The 24588-nt window shown below is 44.6% G+C and overlaps 1 protein-coding gene across 1 annotated transcript in view; it reads right to left on the bottom strand.

Moving 5' to 3' along the window:
- The window catches only part of LOC119379216 (collagen alpha-1(V) chain), an 85701-nt gene that overhangs the window by 26479 nt on the left and 34634 nt on the right, over window positions 1-24588 (bottom strand). The window contains exons 21-33 of the mRNA XM_037648450.2: window positions 19876-19920; window positions 19286-19393; window positions 18241-18294; window positions 18048-18101; window positions 14655-14708; window positions 12899-12943; window positions 12168-12221; window positions 11106-11204; window positions 7484-7537; window positions 7336-7389; window positions 5809-5862; window positions 3534-3587; window positions 582-671 (exon numbers count right to left, since the gene is read on the bottom strand). Coding sequence (XP_037504378.2) covers window positions 582-671; window positions 3534-3587; window positions 5809-5862; window positions 7336-7389; window positions 7484-7537; window positions 11106-11204; window positions 12168-12221; window positions 12899-12943; window positions 14655-14708; window positions 18048-18101; window positions 18241-18294; window positions 19286-19393; window positions 19876-19920 — 819 coding nt within the window. The remainder of the gene's footprint in view (window positions 1-581; window positions 672-3533; window positions 3588-5808; window positions 5863-7335; window positions 7390-7483; window positions 7538-11105; window positions 11205-12167; window positions 12222-12898; window positions 12944-14654; window positions 14709-18047; window positions 18102-18240; window positions 18295-19285; window positions 19394-19875; window positions 19921-24588) is intronic.

Raw genomic sequence — 24588 nt, 5'->3', positions numbered from 1 at the left:
AGAGTATAATCAGCAACAAAGCTTACTGCCTTCCCGTGTGATATTAATAACCACAAGTGATCATTTTGCTCTATGTATCCGTTATACTTTACAATTCGCTCGCTACAGCGGGAAGGTTACCATCACAAAGGTAAGGATACCACTTAATTTTGAAGAAATCTATGAACTTCTCAAATGAGTTTAACACCTACGAAATGTGCGCAAGTGCTCGCCTTGCGTTGCATTTCTTGGGCACTGCAGAACTTTCAAGAGTGCAATGCTTCAGCTGAATCCTTGGTGCAACAACCAGTTCTCTAAGCCGATTATAATTTAAACGCGCAAAGATACTGGAGTAGCCGCTTTTCCAGGCTGAAGTTTACCGCATATTCTACATCACAATTCAAGAATCAACTGCATCACTTTTTCTTCTATACACCATCATCGGCGTGAATATACAGAGTAGTTTATTAATATACGGACTATTTTATCCAATAACATTTAAATCACGGAAAAGCTAATGGCATCAAGTGGTTTCTGCAGGTGCATCGACATGATAAGCACTGCTAAGTCGAAAGCTCGTCGCACATAGACAGGACACTCACCGGCGGTCCCATGTTTCCCCTTTCTCCTGGAAAACCCTGAGGGCCTGGAGGCCCAGGAGGACCTTTGTTGCCCGGAAGGCCGACGGGACCCTGGAAGGATAGAAACGTGCGTTTGAAAACGAAAGTTATTAGTAATTTGGGCATAAGCCCTCTCTGTTCCAACGCGGTCACTTTCAAGACTTTCGCTTATGGTCACTGCTTTTCTGTGGCGCTTAACGTGACAACTTTGTGGGGGGATCCATGTGGTGAAACTTCGCCGCAGACCATCAGAGCGGAAAGCTCAAAGAATGGCAAATGGCGCTATCTCGCTGGGACACTAAAAAGACTAGCATGCTCTTTTAATGACTCCCTACGGAAATAACGTCATTATATTCTTAGTGGTCGCTGCTTAACTCGTAAAACTCTTCCGTGTTAGAAAGCTTACAGCTCACAAAAAATTTCTCAACAGAATAAATTTTCTTCAAGCGGAAATATTTCTACGAAATTCGTATAGATTTCCTATGTAGATTATCGCTGCAAACAGATGGACGACAATTTTCCCCTTTCTTGGACCTTCCTACAACTTGCAGGCTCCCACAGGACCTCATTTCTGTGGCGGTTATATGCATGACCTGTCGGTCAAATGCATGTCGCGCGGACATTTTCAACAAAACACATAGACGTGCGCGTATCAACGGCCAGATACATCACGCGAATGCAACGATTTCTTGCAAACATTACTCTGTACTGGCTGAAAAATGTTCTTCCATGAATGTGTAGTGAATGCACTGGCGCGGCTCCTTCTCAGTGAAAACATATTAAATGCGAAGCATTTCTTAGCGAACCTAAGGCACTTTGACCGTTTTAAAGACGATAGTCTTTCTTGGGGAACTTAAACGCAGAAATTTTGGTCTGTCTTTCTGTCTTTCTGTTTGTCGGCACGTCCCTCGATTCAGCCACTCGGCCAAAGTTGAACCACTTGCACAAGGGCCAGCCATCGTGAACGGCTCACTAGGTTCATACTTGTGTACATGGTGTGTACATACTTGTGTACATGGTTGATCAAAAAGCAAACATTACGCATATCTGAGGCGCAACATCACTAGGTAAGTATTAGGTGGTGTGTTCCTTTAATAGAAAATACATAGATACGTAATTCTAGAGACCCTAGTTTCTTAAGCTGCGCTGAAAATGCGACTGCGCCGAAACTTGGCTTCCTCCGTGCCCTCTGCGCGAGCTCATTGTTGTGTTTCGGTTTCAGTTCAGTATTGCACTGTACGAGTGCCATGGGGCGCCGCTCTGGCATTCCTGCTTTACCCAGGCGACGTGAATGTAAAAGAGTGTGTGGAGAGTACTCGTTGAGTGCGGACGTTTCTTCTGCTTCGGCGCTTTGCGCCAAACCGCGTGTTCGGGCTGGCTGGCGTCCCCGCCGGTCGCGTTGGTCACCGCCGGTCTTGCCTGCTGCTGCGCCGGGACTACCAGCCCGCAACACAGCATTCACGTTTCCCGACGTATTGCCAGATGGCGTTCATATCTCACGCAGCGCCTCTTCTGTCGTCTTTAGACGACATTTGCAGCGAAGCACGCAGATACGCGGCCAATTTTTATCTATCTATCTATCTATCTATCTATCTATCTATCTATCTATCTATCTATCTATCTATCTATCTATCTATCTATCTATCTATCTATCTATCTATCTATCTATCTATCTATCTATCTATCTATCTATCTATCTATCTATCTATCTATCTATCTATCTATCTATCTATCTATCTATCTATCTATCTATCTATCTATCTATTAGCCGCCTACCTCTGGGCGCTCTTGTGCTCGTCTCCTTAATTTGGTTTGTACCAAACCGGCTTAGGAGGACATGAGTGTATTACGAACACGACTCACAGGTTAGGACATGAATAACCTGACTTACCGGCCCCGTACACGTCATCAAACCCTTTCCACCAATCACATGTGGCACATACCCGCATAACACGGCCCGCGGTATACGGGTATGCACCAAAGGTGATTCACAGGATACATCGACCCAGAAACACTGATAGTAGACCTTGGAAATCTTAACGCGAAAGCGTTAAGGAGTTCGTTTCGCAGAAAATCCGGTGCCCCTATTAACGGCGTTGTCCATGAGGGAAACATCCCGATGGAAACAAAGAATTAAGATCACAGCTCGAGCCGTAATCGAACCCAGGCATTCTACATCGCAGTCAAGTATTCCACCTCAGAGCCATGCCAGTTCTTCAAGTTTCCTAGGAAAAAGACCCTACGTAAGCGTCACGTCGGGGCAACGCCAATTCTGGTTGCAGTGCTGGTTGTCCCCTATTATAACAATGTAAAAACGTCGACTACGCAAGCTAAAGTCAAGCGTTGCTCGAATACGCCGACGAACGCTGCTTATCATATGCACATCATCGGTCCGTAGGGTGCCCTCCTTTGCGATAAAACTTACATCTCTGATCTAATGTTAGTGCCGACGTTACGTCGGACCATAAGTTAACCTTTACGTGGAACAACTAAATTTACACAATGGCGTCCATCCACCTTCTTATGCTTCGCTCAAAGCGAGAAATCCGGCTTAAGCTGCTACTCGCTGACTGCTTCGCATGTCCGGCAGATCCTACAATGCGTGGGATCAGCCGGATTTTTTTTTGTTTTTATAACATTATAGCGCCTATTTCGGGCTAAAGGGTTGTGTGAAATAAAAATTACAATATGCTCACATACTATACAGCGCGATTGACGAAGTACTAAAGGTACTGTTAATTAACATAGTCACAAAACTTGGAAACGTACTAAGCATCGTTGTAGCTTGCTTTGATGAAGAGCGCAACCAAGTTCGCCGCACTTCGCATCAAATTTCACAATAAAGCCGAAGTTCAACTGGGGGAGCTACTAGCAGCAATGAATTTTACGCGACATAACACATAACTGCGATAAACATAGGTGTGAGTAACTTACCGTCGGGCCCTCTTTTCCAGCAGGTCCAGGCAGGCCGGTCTCACCGGGAAGACCCTATGCAACAGACATATGTCACGTGAAGGTAGCATTAAATTAATATTCATACCAAGAAGTCATATACGGCTTTAACGTTCAGGTTAATGAGACACAAAGCAATAGGTTGGTGTCCTTACTGCACACGTGGCACAATACAGTATTTGCATTTGAATGGTTGCTTCACGTAGCAGATTATAAAGGCTGAAGAACTCACTGAGAATAGAATTTGTTACCTCGTGTTTGTCTGCAGGACATGACATCCACTAAGGCATAGATTATGAGTTACGGCTTGAGAAATATTAGCATTTGAATACGCTAAGGAAACGTTACCAATTTCTTGTTAAATCATTCGTTACAGCAGCTGCTGTATTTTTGTTTAGGAATACCGCAGAATAATTTTTTCCCGCATAACGTTTGTTCATGCATTGATATTTAGATAAAGAAAAATTATTGATATGCAGTCTTATTTTACCCTATGCTATTTGTCTGCTATTAGTTGCTATCATGGCCTGCAACAGTGATATGTGAATCAGCGTATCTTGCCATGGCATGTCAAGAACATTGCTGCCAACTTAACTAACCAGCAGGGCGCTGCGCTCTCTGGCTTCTTCAGCTAAGTTAGTCTGTTTGCATCTTTAGTTTCTGACTGAACTTCAAGGGCTGCTCTCTCAATTTAGTGATTTGGATTTGCTTAGGGATTTAGATAGCAGACACTCTGCGAATCACACGCCCAAGTGGCAACTGACTTGTCTAGCACGAAACTGTGCATACTCTGGAGGGTAATTCTTTGGGCGAATTGCATTCTGCAATTTGTGCATTAACTGCCATTTCTGTAATCTGTTACATTGACTGAAAAAGAACATTTTTTTTTTCACCGTGCGCACGACCGACACATATGATGTACTGTAACAGTAGATATTTTTATCGTGGCTTGTGATTTTTTTTTGTCCTTTCTTTTTTTTTCGTGATGTTTCTGCAATAAATTTCAGTTGTAAGTCAGCGCCTTGTCTGCTCTCATCATTCTTCTTTTGTCTTTTTTTGTGCTTTTTTTCTTCTGAGCTGTAAGCCTTTAACTGTGTATACAATACGAATCTTTGGCGAAGTTCATTTAATGTGACTGAAAGGTACAAGGATTCCTTGGCGCTGGAAACCTGCCTGAAGGTGTTCGAACTCGACCGAAAACAAGGTCAGTCTAGACATGCATGTTACTGTCTTGTATGCTGCAGCTTTTCAGTCAGAAAATGACGATGATAACTGTAGTAAAACTACTAGATGCAGAACTATTCTGTCGCAGCTTCAATTGCGTCCAAACAGCAACACCGATAGCGTCACTTTGTCACACTGTAGATTAATCGGCGGCACTCCTTGCATTGAAAAGAGTGCAAGAGTTTACGAGTTCAGTTTACTGTAAGTTATAACTGAAATGTGCCTTTTATTTTTTTAATAATTATTAATAACTTGACCTAGGCCACCGTAACCTATGAGATCCCATGGTAGTTCCTCATGCAGAAGTTTGTCAAAGGTGGCTTCACCACGGGCCTTTAGCTGTCATTTTCCAGCATACCAACACTCTGCATTGACTACAAGTAATGTTTTTGTTTTGTTTTTGTTTTGTTTTTGTTTTGTTTTTGTTTTGTTTTTGTTTTTCATGAGCCTAGAGTACAAGAATAGGAGCATATAATTTTTGGTGGTGGCCCTTAAACTTTGGCAACGCAGTAGTTTAAGAAGCGTCGCATCAGTTATCACCAATCTGTCTCGCGAACTTAAATGCATCAACAATACTTAGAAACTTATAATAATCTCGTCCATGCGACTTGATAATGTTTTCCTAAAAAAAACTGGGCGTCGCAACACGCTAGCTACAGTTAACTACCAATTCATGGAAGCAACTGATTGTTTCACAGTGCGTCTAGTAATCAGAAATAAAGCTCCCGTGCGTTGCAGCAGCTCAAAGAGAGAATAACGCTTACGTTTGTAATCTTAAGCTGTTCCCTTAATTTCTGTAGCGTTCCCTACAATTTAATCTAGGGACCTCTGCATGAAATAGGACAAAATGAGCGCAGTAAGAATGGCCCATTGCACGTTTGGAAAACGCTGACAAGGTCATGAGATGTGAGCACAGGATGTTTACTAAAGCCGAAACTCGTCAGATGCCACAGTATCGATTACCATAAGAAGCCCAGAAAATATCGATGACAGAAGCTATAAAAAAAACCGTGCCGTCTCGGCGCATTCTCACCGGACGACCAGGCGGTCCGATGTCGCCGGAGGCTCCTGTTTCACCGGGTGGGCCCTTGAAAACAAAAGTGCTTTTTAGTCAGAAAAATAAAGCGCGAAATTGCGTAGCTATGTGCGCACGTAGTAAGTGACTCAAACTAAACAAAATAGTTTATTTGTTATTTCTTTGTAGCCTACGAAGACCTGAAACACCCACGGAATTCGTGTGCACGTACACGACTGACCAAGCGATTACAACGGGTTGAATCAGCCAGATGGCACATATTTTCGCTCAAAACTGTTAAAAAAAAAAAAGTTGTAAAGTAAGTAGTAGTAATTAAATGATGCAAAAGTAACTCGTGTGGTAGGGACAGGTGCCATGTTGTAGCCTTCTGTACAGAAGAAAAACAAATTCCCTAAAAACCTTAAGATGTTTCAATTAATACGCTCTTTCTTCTAATGCGGCTGACTGATGAGCACTATGAAAAAGAAATTGTTGCTGGGCGAGTTAATGAATACTTGACGACATCTTGATGTTAGCGCTAAAAAGGAGGAACACAAGAGAGACGATAGGACAAGCGCCTGTCCTGTCGTCTCACATGTGTTCGTCTTTTGTTAGCGCTAAAATCAAGATGTCGTCCAGCACTACGAAGCTGACTATAAGAGCTAGGAGCTACGCTTATATTAAATGCGTAAGCATTTCTATGCCGACTTAACGAGAAAACTGTCCCTCTGTCCCTATTTCACGTAAAACAATCATGCCCATAAAAATATAACAAAATGTATATATATATATATTTTTTTTTGGCGGGACTGGTTTGAATCCGGGCCCCCACGCTCCAAAGGCCAGTGTACTAACATTGGGCAACACACCCATGCTTGCAGAAAGTGAATATATCTGAACCATATAAGTAGGTTGTACCCTAGGTGCAAAACAAATATGAACAGAGAACACTTCAAATGGGGGCTTCGTTGAATTTAGTGGTAGTTGAATAAAAAAGCCCTCTCTGGGACAACATGTAAAGCCGACATGGAGGATTGTGCACATCAAAAAAATTGACGCCTTTCGTTTCTGTGGTCCCAAGATGCACGCTCTGAGGAGGCCGGTCGAGACGCTGACGAACCGCAGCAAGAAGATGAAAGATATCGGGCAGATGCCCCAAAAAAGATCTTTCTGGGTACGGCCTCAACCTATAATAAATTTTTACGCTTACGCGTCGCTTAGACAACTCGCAAAGCAGATCCTGCGCGAATTTTTTTGCATCGGATTGTCATATCAAGACTTTTGGAATGAATGCCCCTGTTGCAATTTATCTCATCGAGTGTCTTTCACACACGAACAGCATGCTTCTCTCGATAGATGGCGTATTTCAAAGAGCATCGTGACACCAGCCCGCTTTAAAGCGTGGATGGACACATCATCATCGCCATCATCATCGAAAATGAATGCCTCGAAGGAGGGTAACTTTATGTACTGCGGCAAGTTCAGTGGCAAAATTGCTAATGGGAAATATGAGAATGTTTTTTGAAGAATTTGAAGTAGACGTACCGCCGGTCCGATGACGCCAGGTGGCCCTGGAGGTCCCGCTGTGCCGGTTTCACCCTGAAAACGGCACAAGGAATGTGATGGGTGCTTGCCAACACTGAATAACTCACAAAAGTAAACTTGCGGCGAGGCTCAGACACCGGCAACTTACGGGTGGCCCTCGCTCTCCTGGAGTTCCCGGAGGCCCGTCCTTTCCCGCCGCTCCCTGCACCGATGTTTCGAGAAAGAGAACAGCCGTATGCGGGCATTGTTCCAGAATGTCGCAGCGACTTTCTTAACAGACTACGAAGAGCCGTTAGCCCTTCTCGAATCTTATGAGCTATAGCTCGTATCGGGATGCCATGATACTGTTACCGACGAAAGGACCTATGCAGGCTTTTTGGGATTTGAGTGCCAACTGACGCAGGCAGACAAGGCTGACAAGTGCCAGACCTATTAGCAACCCTCGAGTTCGATGGGGACAAAATGCAAAGAAAACGCTTAAATTTAGCTTAAATGCTTAAGTGTCGGTACACGACAAAGAAACCGAGGCGGTCATAATTTATTCAGAGTCTCCCACTACGGCGTGCCTCATAATCACATTGCGGCTTTTGCTCGCGTCAAAACCCAGAATTTAATGGTTTTAGCTACCCAGTATTCCATTAAGAAAGCGTACACGTGTGACAGCAAAAGGAACGAAAAGGCTCATCGCCAAAGATGAATTCATCTTGGAATTCCTTAGATGAATAGCCTTTCCATACTTCAATCACGCTACAATACAATCTGTTCGAAAAGAACAGAAAAACGCGCGTAACACATGCCGCGCCCAGCCTGTGTAATTCGGGTTTTGTCATTCGTTTCAACTCCCACCATCAGATTTCCCGTGACGCCACACGATGGGCTGCTGTTGCTGCTGCGAAACGAGCAAAACCTGCGTCTTCTGTCACGAGCAAGAACGTTTGGTCACTAAGCGTGATACCAGCAAAGTTCACATGCAGTATGAGGTCACTCACGCTTTTCTCTTGTGCTTACTGCGAAGTTGTTTAACACCTAGTTTGGCGCTAGAATCCATGAGGTATGAATGGAGCCCTTTACTTATTCAGCTGCACTAAAAAATTAGCCTTCGCTGTGCTATTAGAACTATACTTACTTGCAAGCAATGGAATAAAAATTGCTTGTGACAGAACAGAACGTAAAATACCCGAATGCAAGAGAAATTGCGGCTGAAGAATATTATCTTGCTTCTTATGATGTCTTATGCCTTATGCCCTGCCGCTTTTTTCGCATTACGTCAATCAATTTACGTCTACTTACACTCACTTAGAGGAACACCAGTTCAGGAAACTTAATGTTTCTTAAGTTGATAGCTCAAAGAGTGATGGCGTTTCCCGTTGCCTGCCAATATATAAAAAATAAAACACTATTCGCGGCGAGATCGACCTATAGGTGGCAGCACCGTCACCCCGCAAGTGTGGATACTAGTTTCGTGTGGTGTGTGTAGAAGTGCACGGGGCTTCTGTTTTCACGTCGTGATTTTGTGTTCCGTACCCGCAGAAAACTCTTCGTTATCGATGGTGAGGTTTTGTTCGGTGCCACAATGCCGCACATACTGCACAGAGCCAGGGATAAGCTTCCATTTTTATCCGAACGACGCGGAACGTCGCCGACTGTGGCTCGTTAGGCTTCGTAACGGCAAGACGCCTTCCAAATACGCGATGGTGTGCAGCAAGCACTTCGACGACGGTGCATTCAAGCATTCACAGACGAGAAAGAATGGTGACAGTCAGCGATAACTTCGCTAATGTGTGCATTTATATGCTTGTTGCTGCTGTGCACTACGAGTGTGAAGACGGTCGCAGTGAGCGAACGCTGGGGGAAGCTTCCCTGTGCTTTGATTTTCGTACACTTCCGCAGGAAAATTAAGCGAGAACCAATCGAGAAAGAAGAAAATTAATTCATGGAATTTATTCTTTGTCATTCATGTACCGTCTGCGGTGTGAATGCAAAGTTTGTTCGCGCTTGGCTATGAGTCTGTTTAAACGAGAGTCCCCGAGCCCTTTTGTAGTTCGCGCATGTTCCATTGTGTTTACAAGGCCGCGAGAACAGTTCTCAGTCTTCCGCAGGGCAAGTACGTGCACCGAAACGCGGCAAGTGCGTATGCATGATCTGGTGCATAGTAAAGGGTATCGTTTTATGAGCCCTCACTCGCCACGTAAGCGATGAAAATGCGCGAGCGAGTTTATCGCCACTGCTGATCTTGATGAATATATTTTTCTCGCTTGCTCTCTCTTTTTTAAGGGTTTTTGCGGAAGAGATTGAAGCCGGACGCACTTCCGACATTGAACTTGCCAAAGCGCAAATTTGACAGGCATACGCTACCTCGCAAGTACACGGGTGTCTTTGTATACATTTCGCCACAAGTTATAATTGCGCAAGGCAACTCAGTTTTGCGATTTCCGAGTCATTCCATTTTCTGTTCTTTTTAGGGGACAATTTAAGTACCGAAGTGTCAGACGTGACTTGACAGAAGTATTTCTCTGCAGTGGGACCAGGACCGTACACAACTAAAGCTCGTCGCGTAACCTATAAACGACAGTCCCGAAGTTATACACTTAACCACAACGCGCAAGTGCATGAGAGCCTTTTTTTTAACCACCGAGCCTCTAAAAGGCTATATTAACATGAGATTTAATACTTCTCATCTTTAGGACGACGCCAAGTGCACATTGCAATGCGCTTGAACCACAGAGCGGCACCTACACTGATATGACTCTCGTGAACGGACGGTACGACGACCACACACAGCACTCTCGACAAGTGCACTCACTCATCTTATTACAGTACATATACAGCCGATCAAGGCCAAATGCTTCTTTACATCGTGTTAGTCATACGTACGAGCGGTTAAAGTTGCACCAACGCAACGGAACAAACCACCTTTTGAGGCCCTGCATGACGTACGCGCACATGCAAACACAACGCGGCTAGCAGACGACGCATGGAGCAATCCACACTAGGCACGCTTCAGAGAGTAGCCGCCAGGCGGCGACTCCGCTCGATCTCGCGGCCAATAGAGTCCGCCGCGTCCGCGAGTATATTTCACCCTTCTTAGTGTCATCGCAGGGCACACAGAATGCGGTAACTCATTGCGCCAGTAGGAGAGCTACCCGCTTCCAAAACAGTTTCTAGGCGTTTGCAATGAGAACGATTGTGAGAAATGCGAAACGCTTACATTCAGCAGTGATAGCTATCCAGAATTTAGGCCCTAGAACAAGCCCTGAAACTGTCCGTGATGAGTGAAATTACATACAGGTATGGTCGGGTACAACTTTAGACTGCAGCGGCATTTCCACCCCAAAGGCGGATTCACACAAGCTAGCATCATTCAGCGCGCGCTCTAGACTGACGTTATAAGCCGCATGGTCGGTGATCTTGCCGTCGAAGAATGGCGCTGAGTACATGAGTGGAACTATTTCTTCAACCGCGGAAGCAATCGGCTGCCATGCTTCGGTCATCAGGCCGGGGCCTTCCCTGCCTTATTGTGATGTACAGTAGTACAAAAAGGTCGATATTGAACATTTATATGTATGTAGCCTATCATCATGTGTATACGTGACCACTTGTCATTTACCACGGCCTGATATTTCTGTTATCTCCTCGTCCCCCTTCTCTCTGCATAGAGTAGCACTGTACAGATACATGTTTTCTTTGTTTATTTCTTTAACAATTTCTCTTTCTTCCTTCTCTCTGTCACACAGCGACAACGAACGCGCATTGACATCCGCGTAACTCACAGGCGACCCTGGCACACCCATGAAGCCTCTGGCGCCTTCAGGGCCTTGGGGCCCCCTCTCGCCCTGAATGCCAGGAGGTCCGGGCTCACCGGTGCTGCCCTGAAATGGCGTAGAAAAAAAAAAACACTGAGCCGAGCGTAAGTGTTTCGACGGGCAACACTTATTCGTGCGACAGTATCCGTAAGCAAACATGACGCTGAAAGACGGCGATAACATTACCGCGGAAGGGAAACCCCGGTTCACAATGTTAGAAACTGAGCTTTACGAGAGTTTCAATGAAATGTAAATTGCGCTGGCGTGCTTCTCACGAAAGGGGGATACTTGTAATGTCGCATTATCATTTACCGCATGCAGGCTTGTGCAACACGAATTCTCTTTGCTGCGTTTCGGACGTCCACAAAAATTAAAAACAGGAGATCCCCCTTGGTCGCTGAAGAATCTTCTTTCTTTGATAGTGATATCACCGCTACAAGCCTATCTCCTTTCCCCAAGCGCACAGAGAAATCATACCACTCCCGCTTGCTCGTTCATGATATCCACTTAAGGAACGACAATGGAAACAAGTTTGCTTCTTTCATCTTAGCGAAGCCACTTATGCACTTCTACTGCAGATTCGCCGCGGTACCAAGCGCAACCGGACGTGCATGAACCAAAATTGACGCAGGTTTTTCCGCAATACGACAGATTACAGGCTTGAATATTCCTCAAGCCTGGAGGCGTATACACCAACCTGTCTCTCCGCTTGCGCTGTATTTCAACGCAGCACTAACCGACAATTATTCTCGTTTAGCATTATGTCGTCATTTGTTCGCTTTACCTAAGGCGTTACTTGCACACTAGCCAACCGGATGTTAACCTGATCAACCTCCTTGTCGTTCATCTCCTATTTTCTCTCTTTCTACTGTATCATCTTCAATTTCTACATTTTGAACATGAAACATAAGGTGTCGTTGACTGCGTGTCCTGAGGTATGAACAGAGCCTAAGCGGTAGCAGTCGTCACAAATTGATTTTACACATCTTCGACTTGCGCTGTAAAAACTATAAAATCCGCGGTGGTCACCTTTTCTCCGGGTGCACCTCTTTTTCCGACTCTTCCTCTTTGGCCCCTGTTTCCCTTGAGAGAATAAAAAACGATAAACATCATGTTTCGTGAACCGCAACTAATGGCTACAGTTAATCGACTTGAATGGCATCGTGAAATCGCGAGAGCTAAATCAAATCTAAAAAGTTTAGTCCAGTGACAGGCCTCACATGTTATAACAGTAAGATGGTGAAGGATAAAAGAAAAGGAGTGAAATAAAAGTTAGAAAACACGGACACTAACACAAATGACTCTTTAAATTTTTATATTTGATAACGAGTTGAACGGTCTTCAGAATATTACCAAAAACGGCAGCTTCACTAAACAGTGCTAAATTCCACACTTTATCTGTGATTATACATTAAAATGGCTGCAGTCAATCAAACTGTCGTGTTGGAGCGGGCTGCGGCAACCCAGCGACCAAGCGCTTGACGATCAAAGATCACTTTTTTTTAATCAGTCGTCGATAACCATCTGCCCCAACTACACTTAATGATATAGACTGGCATACATCATAGAACTCGGTTATTTTATTTTGCATTAAAGAAACAATCCTTCCTTAGTCCCCCTTTTGGCGTGTAATACTGGATGTATCTTTCATATTCCCCTGGTCACTCATTACACGTAATTGTTGTTTATCGCCCGTAAATTGTCTCATAGAGATGATGTCACAACAAGATAAAAATTTTGATCGTGTCTTCATTTTTTACCCGTGGTCCCATTTGTCCTCGCTCTCCGTGTAGGCCTGTTGGTCCCTAGAAAATACAGAAAAAGAGGACACAGTTGTCGCCACAGCGAGGATAACATATTTTTTTAAGTCGCTTGAGCAACACAGCAACAAAATGAATTAATGCATCGTCTGAGCCCTGACAGCAATATTTATCTTCAGATATTTAATTTAACGCTTTTGAGCACCAGCTGTGACGTTTCAACGCATATGTGCGGGATTCAGTTGGATGAGTTTTGAGACTCGTAAAATTAGCAACTATGAATCTAGATAGTCTGAACATTTCTCTGTTTTACGCAGGGTGTCGAACCGAACTCGAACTGAAAACCATGCCCTGATCGGATTTTTTGCCGGAACTGGACTCACACGCAAACCGATATTCTTGAAACGTGCCTTAACCAGGACCAAATCTTATCCGGAAAAGGTAAAGGTTATAGCTTCGGAACAACGCAGTTGAACGTATATAGGCGAAATATCTCTACATGGAGAGACCGATTAAAACTGAGACTAAGTAATTCTTCTGGATTGCTGTTGCGCACACGACCGAGTTCTATGAACAAACGCACGAAGGAAGCCATAAAAGCGAGGCAGTATATCTCGCCCTTATGCAGCCGGTCGATTCGATGTCTCACTTTCTGCCAACTTAGACAAGCACCAATCTCAACGTGCTTGTATTCCTCGGAGATGATCAATATGGCCCATAACTCATCGAGCATGGCCCTCCACACTACACATGCATCTACGACGTACTGCTCCTTTTTTCATCAATAATTTTCCTGCGATCATTCGCCATATGCAATCCTGCCGTGTCTCGTGTGGTGCACATGCATAAATTATGTATAGAGTTTTGTTGTCGAACGAACCGTATACGAAACTTTTCAAGTGACTTCATTTCAATCGATATTTGATGGTCGCTTTTGTCTAACGTTATTATTCGATCCGGCTCGAAAATTTTGCTCTTCGAATACCCGTATAACTTCCTGCTATTTTACCCGTTCTCGGTGTGATTACCTGTACAAAGAAACGCGAGAAAAAAAGAGCTCAGTGATTGACGCGTCGAAGGACCGCACACGCTTACCATGCAGTACAGTGTTCATAGGATGTCCGTATTTGTAAGTATACCTGCTCTAGCTATTTTCATTATCTTTCTCTGATATATTATGTAAAAACATCGATCGGTCTTTGCAATCTGCCAACGGGCTTATTTTTCTGACCTCCCAATAAAATCGCCAATGCACCATGCACTTGGCTCAACACATACTTGTGAATTCAAATGAAATTAAGTAGAAAATTACAAAGTCCAAGTTCTGCGGATATTACTATAATACAGTCACTTGAGTACAGCTGCCTGCAGAGTTTGAGCTTACCGCATATAAATCAACAGCACTGCGCAACGTGTCGAAGATAAAGTTTATTGTTACGAACCTGTTCGTGAACCGCTTCAATGTTGCGAACCGATTTGAGAATCATTATAGATTTTTATTTCTGCGAATTTGAACTAAACCAGAGCCAAATAGAACGCGCTGAACACGAACCGAAGCACTACTTTTTTCGGTTCGACATCCTGGTTTTGCTCATCCTTAATGTTCATATCTGGGCATGTTATTCGCTCCATTTGGTACCCAGTTTTTTTAGCGGAAGTTGAACGTACTTTAGTAAAAGTATCGTTATTGCGCATGCCGTAAATAACACATATTAGAATATCAACCGCGAAAAAAAAAGGTCAGGTGCGTACGTACCCGGTCACCTTTGTCTCCCTTCTCTCCGGGCTTCCCGTGAAATCCTTTTTCGCCCTGCAATGGAACGCCTTCAAGATCACGTTATCCGCCAACAGCCATAAGGCGCCTTCGACATCGCTGATGTTTCTTTGAGGGAAGCCGTTGCAGAGTTTCGAACTTCGAGATGCAAACAAAAAATTAGCGCAGCTCGCACTAAGTCGCGCAAGGCTGGGTTACAGCAGAACTGGTGGTCACATAGCTGGTTCTGGCTTGGCTAGGCTTCTGACCTCTCACCTTTCGTTTCCACCCCTTGCTATACTATACTATACTATACTATACTATACTATACTATACTATACTATACTATACTATACTATACTATACTATACTATACTAGACATGGCTATGCTTGCCCTCTTTTTGTTTCTGTTTCTTTCTATCTCTTTCGCTCTCTATTTCTTTCTGTGTCTTTCTCTCATTTTCTCTTTCTTCCCTTTCTCTCACTCTGTATTCGTTCGTCCCTTCTCCTTTCCCTCCCCCTCACTCTCACGTCTCTCCTCACTTCCCTTTCCCAACCCCTTGCTATACTACATTATACAAGGTTACGATATGATCTGCTAGCGTCGTGCCTGGATAGCCGAGTGGTTACGACGCTCGCCTTCGGATCGTGGGTAGACGGGTTCGAACCTCGCCTCGCCAAGAAATATTTTTACGCCAAGATTTTCTCTCTTTCTCTTTATTTCTTTCTTTCTCTCTCTCTCTCTGTACTCGCTCTCTCGCCCGTCAGAGTTCTTGCATCTCACACCGGACAAATCGGCGCCCGAGTTCTGGGAGCGAAGCAGAAGGGAGGGGACAAAGATGAAGAAGAGGACGAAGAGAGCGCGTGCCGGTTCATAATGATGATAATTTTCTATCTACAACACACGGCATACCTCGAGCATAACAGCTCTGCTGTAAAAACCAACTAAAGATTGCAAAGTCGAAGATACAAGAAAAGGTCTGCTATTATCATAGCAGGCCTTTAACAAGCGCCACTCTTACAGAGCTCGTATGCATAGCCTCTAGGAGTGCATTTCCTTCTTACCACTTTGTAATACTAAACGTGTCGCACCAACGACAGTGAATTTCAATCCTCATTGCACCATGCTCAAGCTGAACTAATAAACGTGAATGTTGCTCACAAAATACAGGCGTCTAGCTTCCAGCAAAAATTGCGTATCGAGTTTTTATGCCATCAACAGCTTTTACCCTCATGGCAGCAAGAGCAATCAACTATCAACTAGAAGTTGTACAAAGCTTTTGAAGCTCGTATATTTCTTGTGCGTTGAATTGTCATTCTCAGTTCCCGTCATAGCGATGCTGTACTTGTTTTCATGCATTCTGTTTCACTACATTAAACAAATTCTTGTACACTGATTTTTTGTCTTCGTGCCATAATTAATGCGACGTGCCATAATATTTTTAATAACTGAACGTATTGATAACCTTGTTACTATTCACGTATTGAAACATTTGTCAGCACGGGGTGTCGCTGGAGCCCATGTTGCCGATGTTTCGACAAGCGGACTTGTATTCTTCAAGGCTGCAGCCTTGAAGAAGACAAGTACGCTTGTCGAAACGTCGGCTCCAGCGACAACCCGTGATGATGATGATGATGATGAACAAACATTATTTAATGGGCTGAAAGATTCCCCCTCCCCCTTTCAGAATTGGAGGGGGGGGGGGGGGCTCAACCTAGACACCTAGACGTCGCTAATGATCCCGTGAGCCTTCCCTCGCGTCGTCGGCCTGCCGTATTTAGCGCGCTCGTATTTGTGGGTCGGAGCAGAGGAGCGCGGCCTTCCACCCACGCCCGTCTGGGAATCCGCCCCTCATCCCGGCGTGTCCAGAGCATGCGGCTCAATTGCACCATGCTAGTGAAAAATTTACACTGCTCCGAATACATTTCCGGTGCGCAGTGGTTCATCGTTACCTGACTAGGTAAGGTCTGATGTAGGCGCCACGCCACCGCCTGTCCTTTGTTCAATGACGCGTGTGCTGGAGGATAAATTCTCCTACTTAGCCTATACTGTGTGATCTCTCTGTAACTGAAGGAAAGAAGATGGCTTTTAAGGGCTCGTTTTTCTTTGTTAGACACAATATTAATGAGAACTAACAGACAATATCGTCTGTTAGTTCTCATTATTATTCTCTCTGTAACTGGTAATCCTTTCAAATTTCTCGTCTTCCTCGCAGCTCGACCAAGGCAAACCAGAGGCTCGATCTGTGAGCCCTCAAGCTGCCTGGTGTGCAGCCGCATTGCCGGGTAAGGAAGAGCGAGCGGGTCCCCAAATTATATCTATTGTTCGCTGGTCTTTTTGTTCAGCCAATATTCTTAGTGCCATTTTTGATATACGCCCTCGTGGAAAGATTCTCACAGCCGTCTGCGAGTCACTAATGATTAGTTTATAGTTGAGTTGGATGCTATGACCAGTGCAACGGCTGCTTCCTCCGCCTCTTCTGCGAAGCTCGTTCTAACTGAACCACTGACCTTATGATTTCCTTTGTAGTCTACTACTGCTGTAGTCACGTCGTTATTTCCTTTATATTTGGCTGCGTCTACGTACGTTGTTTCCTGGAAATTTTTCACGTCCCTCGTGTTGACGAATTTTTCATCCCTTCGAGCTTCCATCTTTCCCCGAACTTCTGCCTTTTTTGGATATTTACGTACTTTGTTTTATTAAAATGATTGTGTCTTTTTAGATCTGCACCACTTGGACGCAATGCACTGCCTCACTTTGTGCAGACCCCAGCTTGCGGTTACATTGCAGCAGCACCCACTGTAATTCCTCAAGAAGAACTGTACGCGACGAATAAACAAAGAGCAGTACTAGAAAATATTTCGATTGCGTTGATTGCGAAAAAAATATCACGTGTATTCTTTTTTCCCCTGAGGCTGTCGTTTAGCGGTAAGGCCTGAATGTTCTTACAAACGCGCACCATTTCTCGAGAAAATTTCCAATAGTTTTGAACACATCGTTTCCGACAGCCAATGCAACTTTCTTATACTAAGAGAGAGGAAGGCGAAAACTGAGAAATGCACGTTTAGATTGTTGCCTTGCTCTGGCAGTAAGGTCACACAGAGACGAAAAGAGGGAGAAACAAGTGAAAAGAAAGAGCACAAGAGTACTACGTCAGAGCATGCATGAATACGCGCAACAAGTCTATCAATGGTCGCTGAGACCTGTAGAGTTGAGGCTTTGTACAAAAACCATATAGTCCCTTTCTGCGCCAGCGACGTACGCGGGCGTGGTTCTAGAATTCCCTTTCACGAGACACCATAATGCCAGTTGAAGGCATGCAGACATCGGACGCAGGTCGTCCAATGCTTGCACTGCTAAGTTAACGCTAAAATTATACGCATAGCTACTTGACCTTGGGTCCAGTCGATCCCGGATATCCTGGGAATCCCGGAATGCCCAGTTTACCCTGAAGAAGAAACAGGAGATATAAATGCACAAGAAGCACCGAAAAGACATTAAAAAAATCAAGGTGTACGTGATTTTCCACGGTAATTCTCACGCAAATACATATATATACAGCATTATTTCACAAGCACAAAACAAACCTTTTCGCCTGGTGGTCCTGGCGGCCCTTTCTCTCCTCGGGGCCCTTCAAATCCCTGCGCGAGTTTTCAATAAGTTAGAGCGCAATAATTGAAACACTCATACGAAAATAAAACGAACACATGGCGAACATAACGTTACAGGTCCACCAACTGTCACCACCACGCGTGCTTTATTTTTCTCATTTTTTGTACTGTCGACAACTATACGAGCACCATAGCCACTAGACCACCATGGTGGGTTACAGTATATAAGGCGGAAGGAAAGAAGATGACTTTTAAGGGCTCGTTTTCTTTGTTAGACACAATATTAATGAGAACTAACAGACAATAACGCCAAGGAAAGTATAGGGGGTGTTATCTGTAGTATTTAGAATATAAATGTGAAGAAAGTAAAGTGGACGAAAAGATAACTTGCCGCCGGCAGGGACCGAACCTGCGACCTTCGAATAACGCGTCCGATGCTCTACCACTGAGCTACGGCGGCGGTCATCCTCCCGTCCACTTTATGGGGTATATATGTGCATTTTTAAAGCTTGGAGTGTTAGTCAGTGCCAATCGCAGCCATGGCGGCGAGTGTGGAACACTCTTCTCATTTCTCATTAGTATATTTCTCATTTCTCATTAGTTCTCATTAGTATATAAGGCGGGTATTACAAACACAGCGCGGTAGTTTGCTCTCTATAGCTCCGCGCAAAATAACGTTTTTCCATTTTATTGTGTGAGTGTGCCTGTAACGCATAAAATCACGATGCAGCTAACTATCATTTATACAAAAAAAAACGGTACTGCTCTTTGCTGCGTGTGAGCGCTACAACAGGCGCCACAGTATCAAGCTGTTATTTGCCATATATTTCGCGCGTCGTTTCAGACGAGAAGTCACAACAGCTCGTGGAAAAGCGCCACACTTTCCACATTATTTTTGGCAGCGTCACCCGAGTATCGGTCAGATTGGGGTTTGTTGCCACGCGCTCATGTGCTCCCTTTCATACTGCTCACGATTGTGCACGCATGTGGGAGCATGCGCCGTTGACGTATGCGTACTTGCCTTGGGGCCTTCAGGGCCTTCTATTCCTTGGACACCCTCGGTACCTGGAGCACCTCGGTCGCCAGTAAGTCCGTGGTCACCTTTTTGGCCGTCCACTCCGGGAGCACCCTGAAATTACAGCCGTCACGCGCAGTCGAAGATTAACCTGCTACACAGTTGACTCTTCTGGGCGCGCCTATACTAAGAATTAAGCGTTGTTGCCCGCCAGCCAGCTACCAGCGGAAAATGCGTGATAGTTCCTTTACAACCGCATGTTATGTCACGCTTGTCTTTTTGTTTTAATAATGCTTCGCTGCTAGTTTTGTTTTGGAAAACATGCTTATGTACAACACCCGCGCTGTTGGCAGTAGCGCAGCCTTGACGTCATTATGCTGCAGCACGATCATTTTGTCCACCGCGCGGTTATAGCCCCGATATCGGTTCCAGTACCAAGTATTCTTAAGAACCTTGTGTAGTGTGGACGCCCAGTTATGTGATTGAGTTAACCTCGCCAGCGTTTGCTACCCAAACTATCATAATTGGCGTTCCTTCATTCCAGAAGAAACTGTACATGAAAAATGCTCGGCGTGGTAGTTCAAGAAAACACAAACCTTATCACCTTTGTCACCTTGCGGACCTCGCGGACCGTCGTCACCCTGCAATGCAAAAAAAAGAGAGAAAACAATCGAGAATATCTTAATGAGACCCTAGGGCACAGCACGGACATATTTTATTGCGATAGCAATTATATGGACATTTTACGCGGGTTTTTGCATCGCCGTGCCGTTCCGTATATGTAGGTATGTACTATCGTGAGCAATATGAGCTCGAACACGCGAGCGCGTGTCTAATATAGCCGCGAACCCTACATCGGCTGATTCGCAGCGGCCGGTGTAGGAAACAAAGTGGAAAGGGCGCTGCGCTTCCGCTAGCTATTGACACTCCCTCCTCGATATCATTGCTGCAAAACGTCAGCTTATAGTGTGTCAGTGGCCGCTAGCGGTGATATGAATTCACATCAATGCGCACAGCCACACCCATCAGGCTATGCAGCTGCTGAGATATCAGTTGTGACGTAGCCTGCACTGATGCACAGGCCATGCTTGCATTATAACTAGGGGGTGTTGGCTGAGCATTTTGATGTTCTCGTTTTTTTTTTTTTTTGTTTTTCGTGCAATTTCTTTTGGCGTTATCATTGCTAGCGGCCGATAGCACGCAACCAGCTGCCATTTTGCAGCAACGATAGCGAAGCGGGAGTGCCAACAGTCAGCAGAAGAGCGCCCCTCCTTTCCCCTCCGGTTTCGGCAGCGCCATCCACGTATCACGTTATCTCGGTTTTGAGGCTATTTGCCACGCGGCCGCGTGTTCGAGCTCATTTTACTCACGATAGTACATATAGTAAAACCCACAAAGAAAAATAGTTCAGTAGAAACTTTTTCTGAAGCGAGCGACCGGTGATTCGAACCTGCGGCCCCACGCTTCGCGGCGGCCACAACGCATACATCACCCAGTATGCTAACGGCGAGCTATTTATATACACCATTTGCCGTTGGTGGTACGCGCATCTTCTAGGTGCTTAAGCGAGGCAGAGGCTTGTTCAGTATCACCGGCGAGATGCGCGCATTAAAGGGTCTCGCCCCCTCCCGTCTTTCACCGGAGTGAGGCTGTGCGCACGGGAGGCTCCGTACTTTGCCCTACAGGGCGTGGTCGCCTGTGCTCGCGCGCTTATTTCTTAAAGGGGCCCTACAACACTTTTTTTCATTTAATCGTTTAAAGGCTTTATTGAAAGAGATTATAGCCTCACGAATCGACTGCCGCAATTTTTTTTTAGAATCCGTCAAGTAAGAGCTGAGTTACAGGGATTTGCCGCACGCTTTAAGCACTTTCTCTAGAGCTTCGTACCAGCAAGCGCGCTGAAAGCTACGCAGGGAGCGGGATGACAAGGGGGCAAGAAGATGCGTCCCTTCGTCAGAGCACGTCATGAGCTAGAGCATTTTCTTGTCATTTTTTCTTCGAACGCGGGCCTTTGCAGTGTGATCGCGGGCACGTGGCAACGTCCCCTCGGCGGCCACAGTAACTAGGCAGCTCGCTATGCCTAAATCAGTCAACGGCCGTTGACCTAGGTATATGGCGCAGTGATTTGGGTATATGGCATCATTTGTCGAGAGAAGCGGGAACGATTTCTAGCTGATTTGAGAATTAATTGTAAATTGCGGGCCTCGTGCTTCGCTCTAATGTTTGGCACGCGTATTCTCAGGAGCCTCGACTGCCAATCGGCAGCGTTTTTTGACCATGCTGCAAAAGTGTTGCAAGGGGGAAGCTTTGTACGTCTTGTGCTTTCATCGCAAAGTTTGTGTTGAAGCCATAGATCACACGAAGGTCAATTAGCTCGCTGCAGCGGCCGTGTTTACTGACGAAAAGAACTTCTGGCCTTTCTTCTTATGACATTCCAATTTGTTGCTATCGCATTCATTGCTTCGCCCTTGCTGCAAAACTGACTTTTTTTTATTCATGCTGGTTCTTATTTATTAATGGCTGGCGCGTTATATGAACTAGATAAATCTTTTTTTTTTATTTTTATTTAAACACCGCGGCCGATGCTGACTGTAGCTTTATCGTGAATATATAAGGAAGGAGACATCTAGCCCTTTATGTTTGCAGTCGTAAAACTCTTATACTAAGATAGGAAGATTAATGAGCACTAACAGACAATAATGCCAAGGAAAGTATAGGGGATATTATTAGTAGTAAATGTAATGCAAATGTGAAGAAAGAAAAGTGGACGAAAAGATAACTTGCCGCGGGCAGGGACCGAACCTGCGACCTTCGAATAACGCGTCCGATGCTCTACCAACTGAGCTACCGCGGCAGCCATCCCCCCCCCCCGTCCACTTCATGGGGTATATATGTGTATTTAAACGTGGGAGTGTCAGTCAGCGCCGCCAGTAGCCATGACGGCGAGTGTGGAACACTCTTTTTGTGCCTGTTGGCGTCACGTAGCACGTGAACTTATTACGAGCCGGCAGCTGACCAATAATCCCTTGCATACTACCTGAAAGCATCAAGTCTGCCAGAACGAAACCCTAGCTATGAATGAAGGTAGAGCATCGGACGCGTTATTCGAAGGTCGCAGGTTGGGTCCCTGCCCGCGGCAAATTATCTTTTCGTCCACTTTTCACATTTGCATTACATTTACTACTAATAATATGCCCTATACTTTCCTTGGCATTATTGTCTATTAGTGCTCATTAATATTGTGTATCGCAATGAAAAACGAGCCCTTAATATTTCCACTTCTTTCCTTCAAGATAGGAAGATGAAATTTTGTGCTTGTTGTAATTTGTCATCCTACGATATTCGAAACAGACATAACAGGTATACTTTTGGTTGTGTGTGACGATGATAGGTAATGAAGAAATTAGTGTATGCCTTCACAAGAAGTGATCTTAAGAATAGGGTAAGACATATGGAGATACATCTCCACACGCATTTTTCATATGAGGGGGATATAGATATTTTGCATAATCGCTTCTCAATGAATTTTCGAACAGTGTTAAAGCAATCCGTAACGTGATAATAAAAGTTTCCTTAAGATTATATAAGACGCACGAGCATATAATGGACGCGCCATATTTCAGACTTCATTTTCTTTTTTTTTCAACTTTTCTCATTTACGCCTGCGCGCGGCCAATATTGCCGTAATAAGTCACTTTTTGCGATGAATGGTAAGAAAGAAACCTATAACTGAAATACAGAATATTTGCGGAATGCGCTTTCTTTCTTTTTTTTTCTTTTTTTTTCATGCCAAACATATTGAAGTAGTAAGCCATGTGCTTCGCTTTAAGCACGTATAAACGGATAATCATGACATCGTTAAATCTACAAACGATAAGTTATGGCACTATCCAGAAATTTCGGGCACGGATTATATGCCCTACATCTGGATCCGTGTTCTCGATTCGCCGCAGCATTGGCGCAATGGTTACGGTTCTCGGCTGCCGGCACGAAAGACGCAGGTTCGATCTCGGCCGCTGCGGTCGCATTTCGATGGAGGCTTAATGCTAGAGGCCCGTGTACTGGCGATGTCAGCGCACGTTAAAGAACCCCATGTAGTCGAAATTATCGGGAGCCCTCCACTACGGCGTGCCTCATAATCATACCGTGGTTCTGGCATGTAAGACCCCAGCAATTATTAATTAATGTTCTCAATTCGAGAATTTCATATCGTCTTCTTCAAGTACGCGGTTTTACCAAAAATATGAAGCTTCATCGAATACTTTAACGTGGTCGCGTGTAAAGAGGATTGTGCCTGTAGAAGTTGCCCGTTGGACGCTTAGTCGTTGCCATTTTTCCACTTCACTGTTCTGGAAACTCTTTACTGCTTAAAACATTTTCGCCTGCTACACAGAGGCAGCGGTCACTGGTCAGGTATCGTTAAAGAACACCAGGTGGTCGAAATTTCCGAAACCCTCCACTACGGCGTCTCTCATAATCATATCGTGGTTTTGGGACGAAAAACGCCAACAATTATTATTATTAGTGATCAGGTATATATACCTATATATATAGAGAGTAAATAATTTACTACAAGATAGTTGTATTCCGTTTCGAGCGGCCTGAAATTTATTTCGCATATCTGCGCGAATTTTAACCCCACGAGGTGGCTGTATTACAAGGTAACATAAAATATTTGATCCAACTAAAGATTGGAAGTCGATCAAGGGCTCCTTTGCTTTGTTAGCGAACGAGCCTTTGATTTCGTTAGGTTGTGTTTATTCCAACAAGTCTTTTTAAAAATAAATCCAACCGTCACTCACTAAATTAATATATAACATACATTAACGCGCGCAGGTATTTTTTTTTTTCTTTTCTTCCGTCAATCGTTGCCATTGTCAAGAGTTCACTAAATCAGATATCTTCTCAGATGGCATCGTAATGATAAACTGCACTGCAGATACACGTACAAAACATTAAAAATGAAAATTTTGCCTGTTTTACTAGCCTGTCTTGTTTTATTACTGTCATGGAATACAGAAGTTAGACATGTAGCACAATCTATTCATCACTTCATCACTATTCATCATTCTTTTCTGTTTCACAGATGGCTACGTTATGTTTATATACGCTTGTTTCATGCAACATGAATCAGCGCTGCGTGCGATATTGTGCTTGCTTTTGTTCTAGAGGTGGGTTCGATTCCCGGCCACGGCGCCGCATTTCTATGGGGGCTAAATGCAAAGAACTCACGTGTACTTAGATTTAGACGCACGTTAAACAACCCGAGGTGGTCGAAGTTAATCCGAAGCCCTCCACTCCGGCGTGCC

The sequence above is a fragment of the Rhipicephalus sanguineus genome, chromosome 1, assembly GCF_013339695.2.
Source record: "Rhipicephalus sanguineus isolate Rsan-2018 chromosome 1, BIME_Rsan_1.4, whole genome shotgun sequence".
NCBI lineage: Eukaryota > Metazoa > Arthropoda > Arachnida > Ixodida > Ixodidae > Rhipicephalus > Rhipicephalus sanguineus.
Note: the sequence above shows the minus strand (reverse complement) of the source record. Positions and strands in the feature narration are given on the sequence as shown.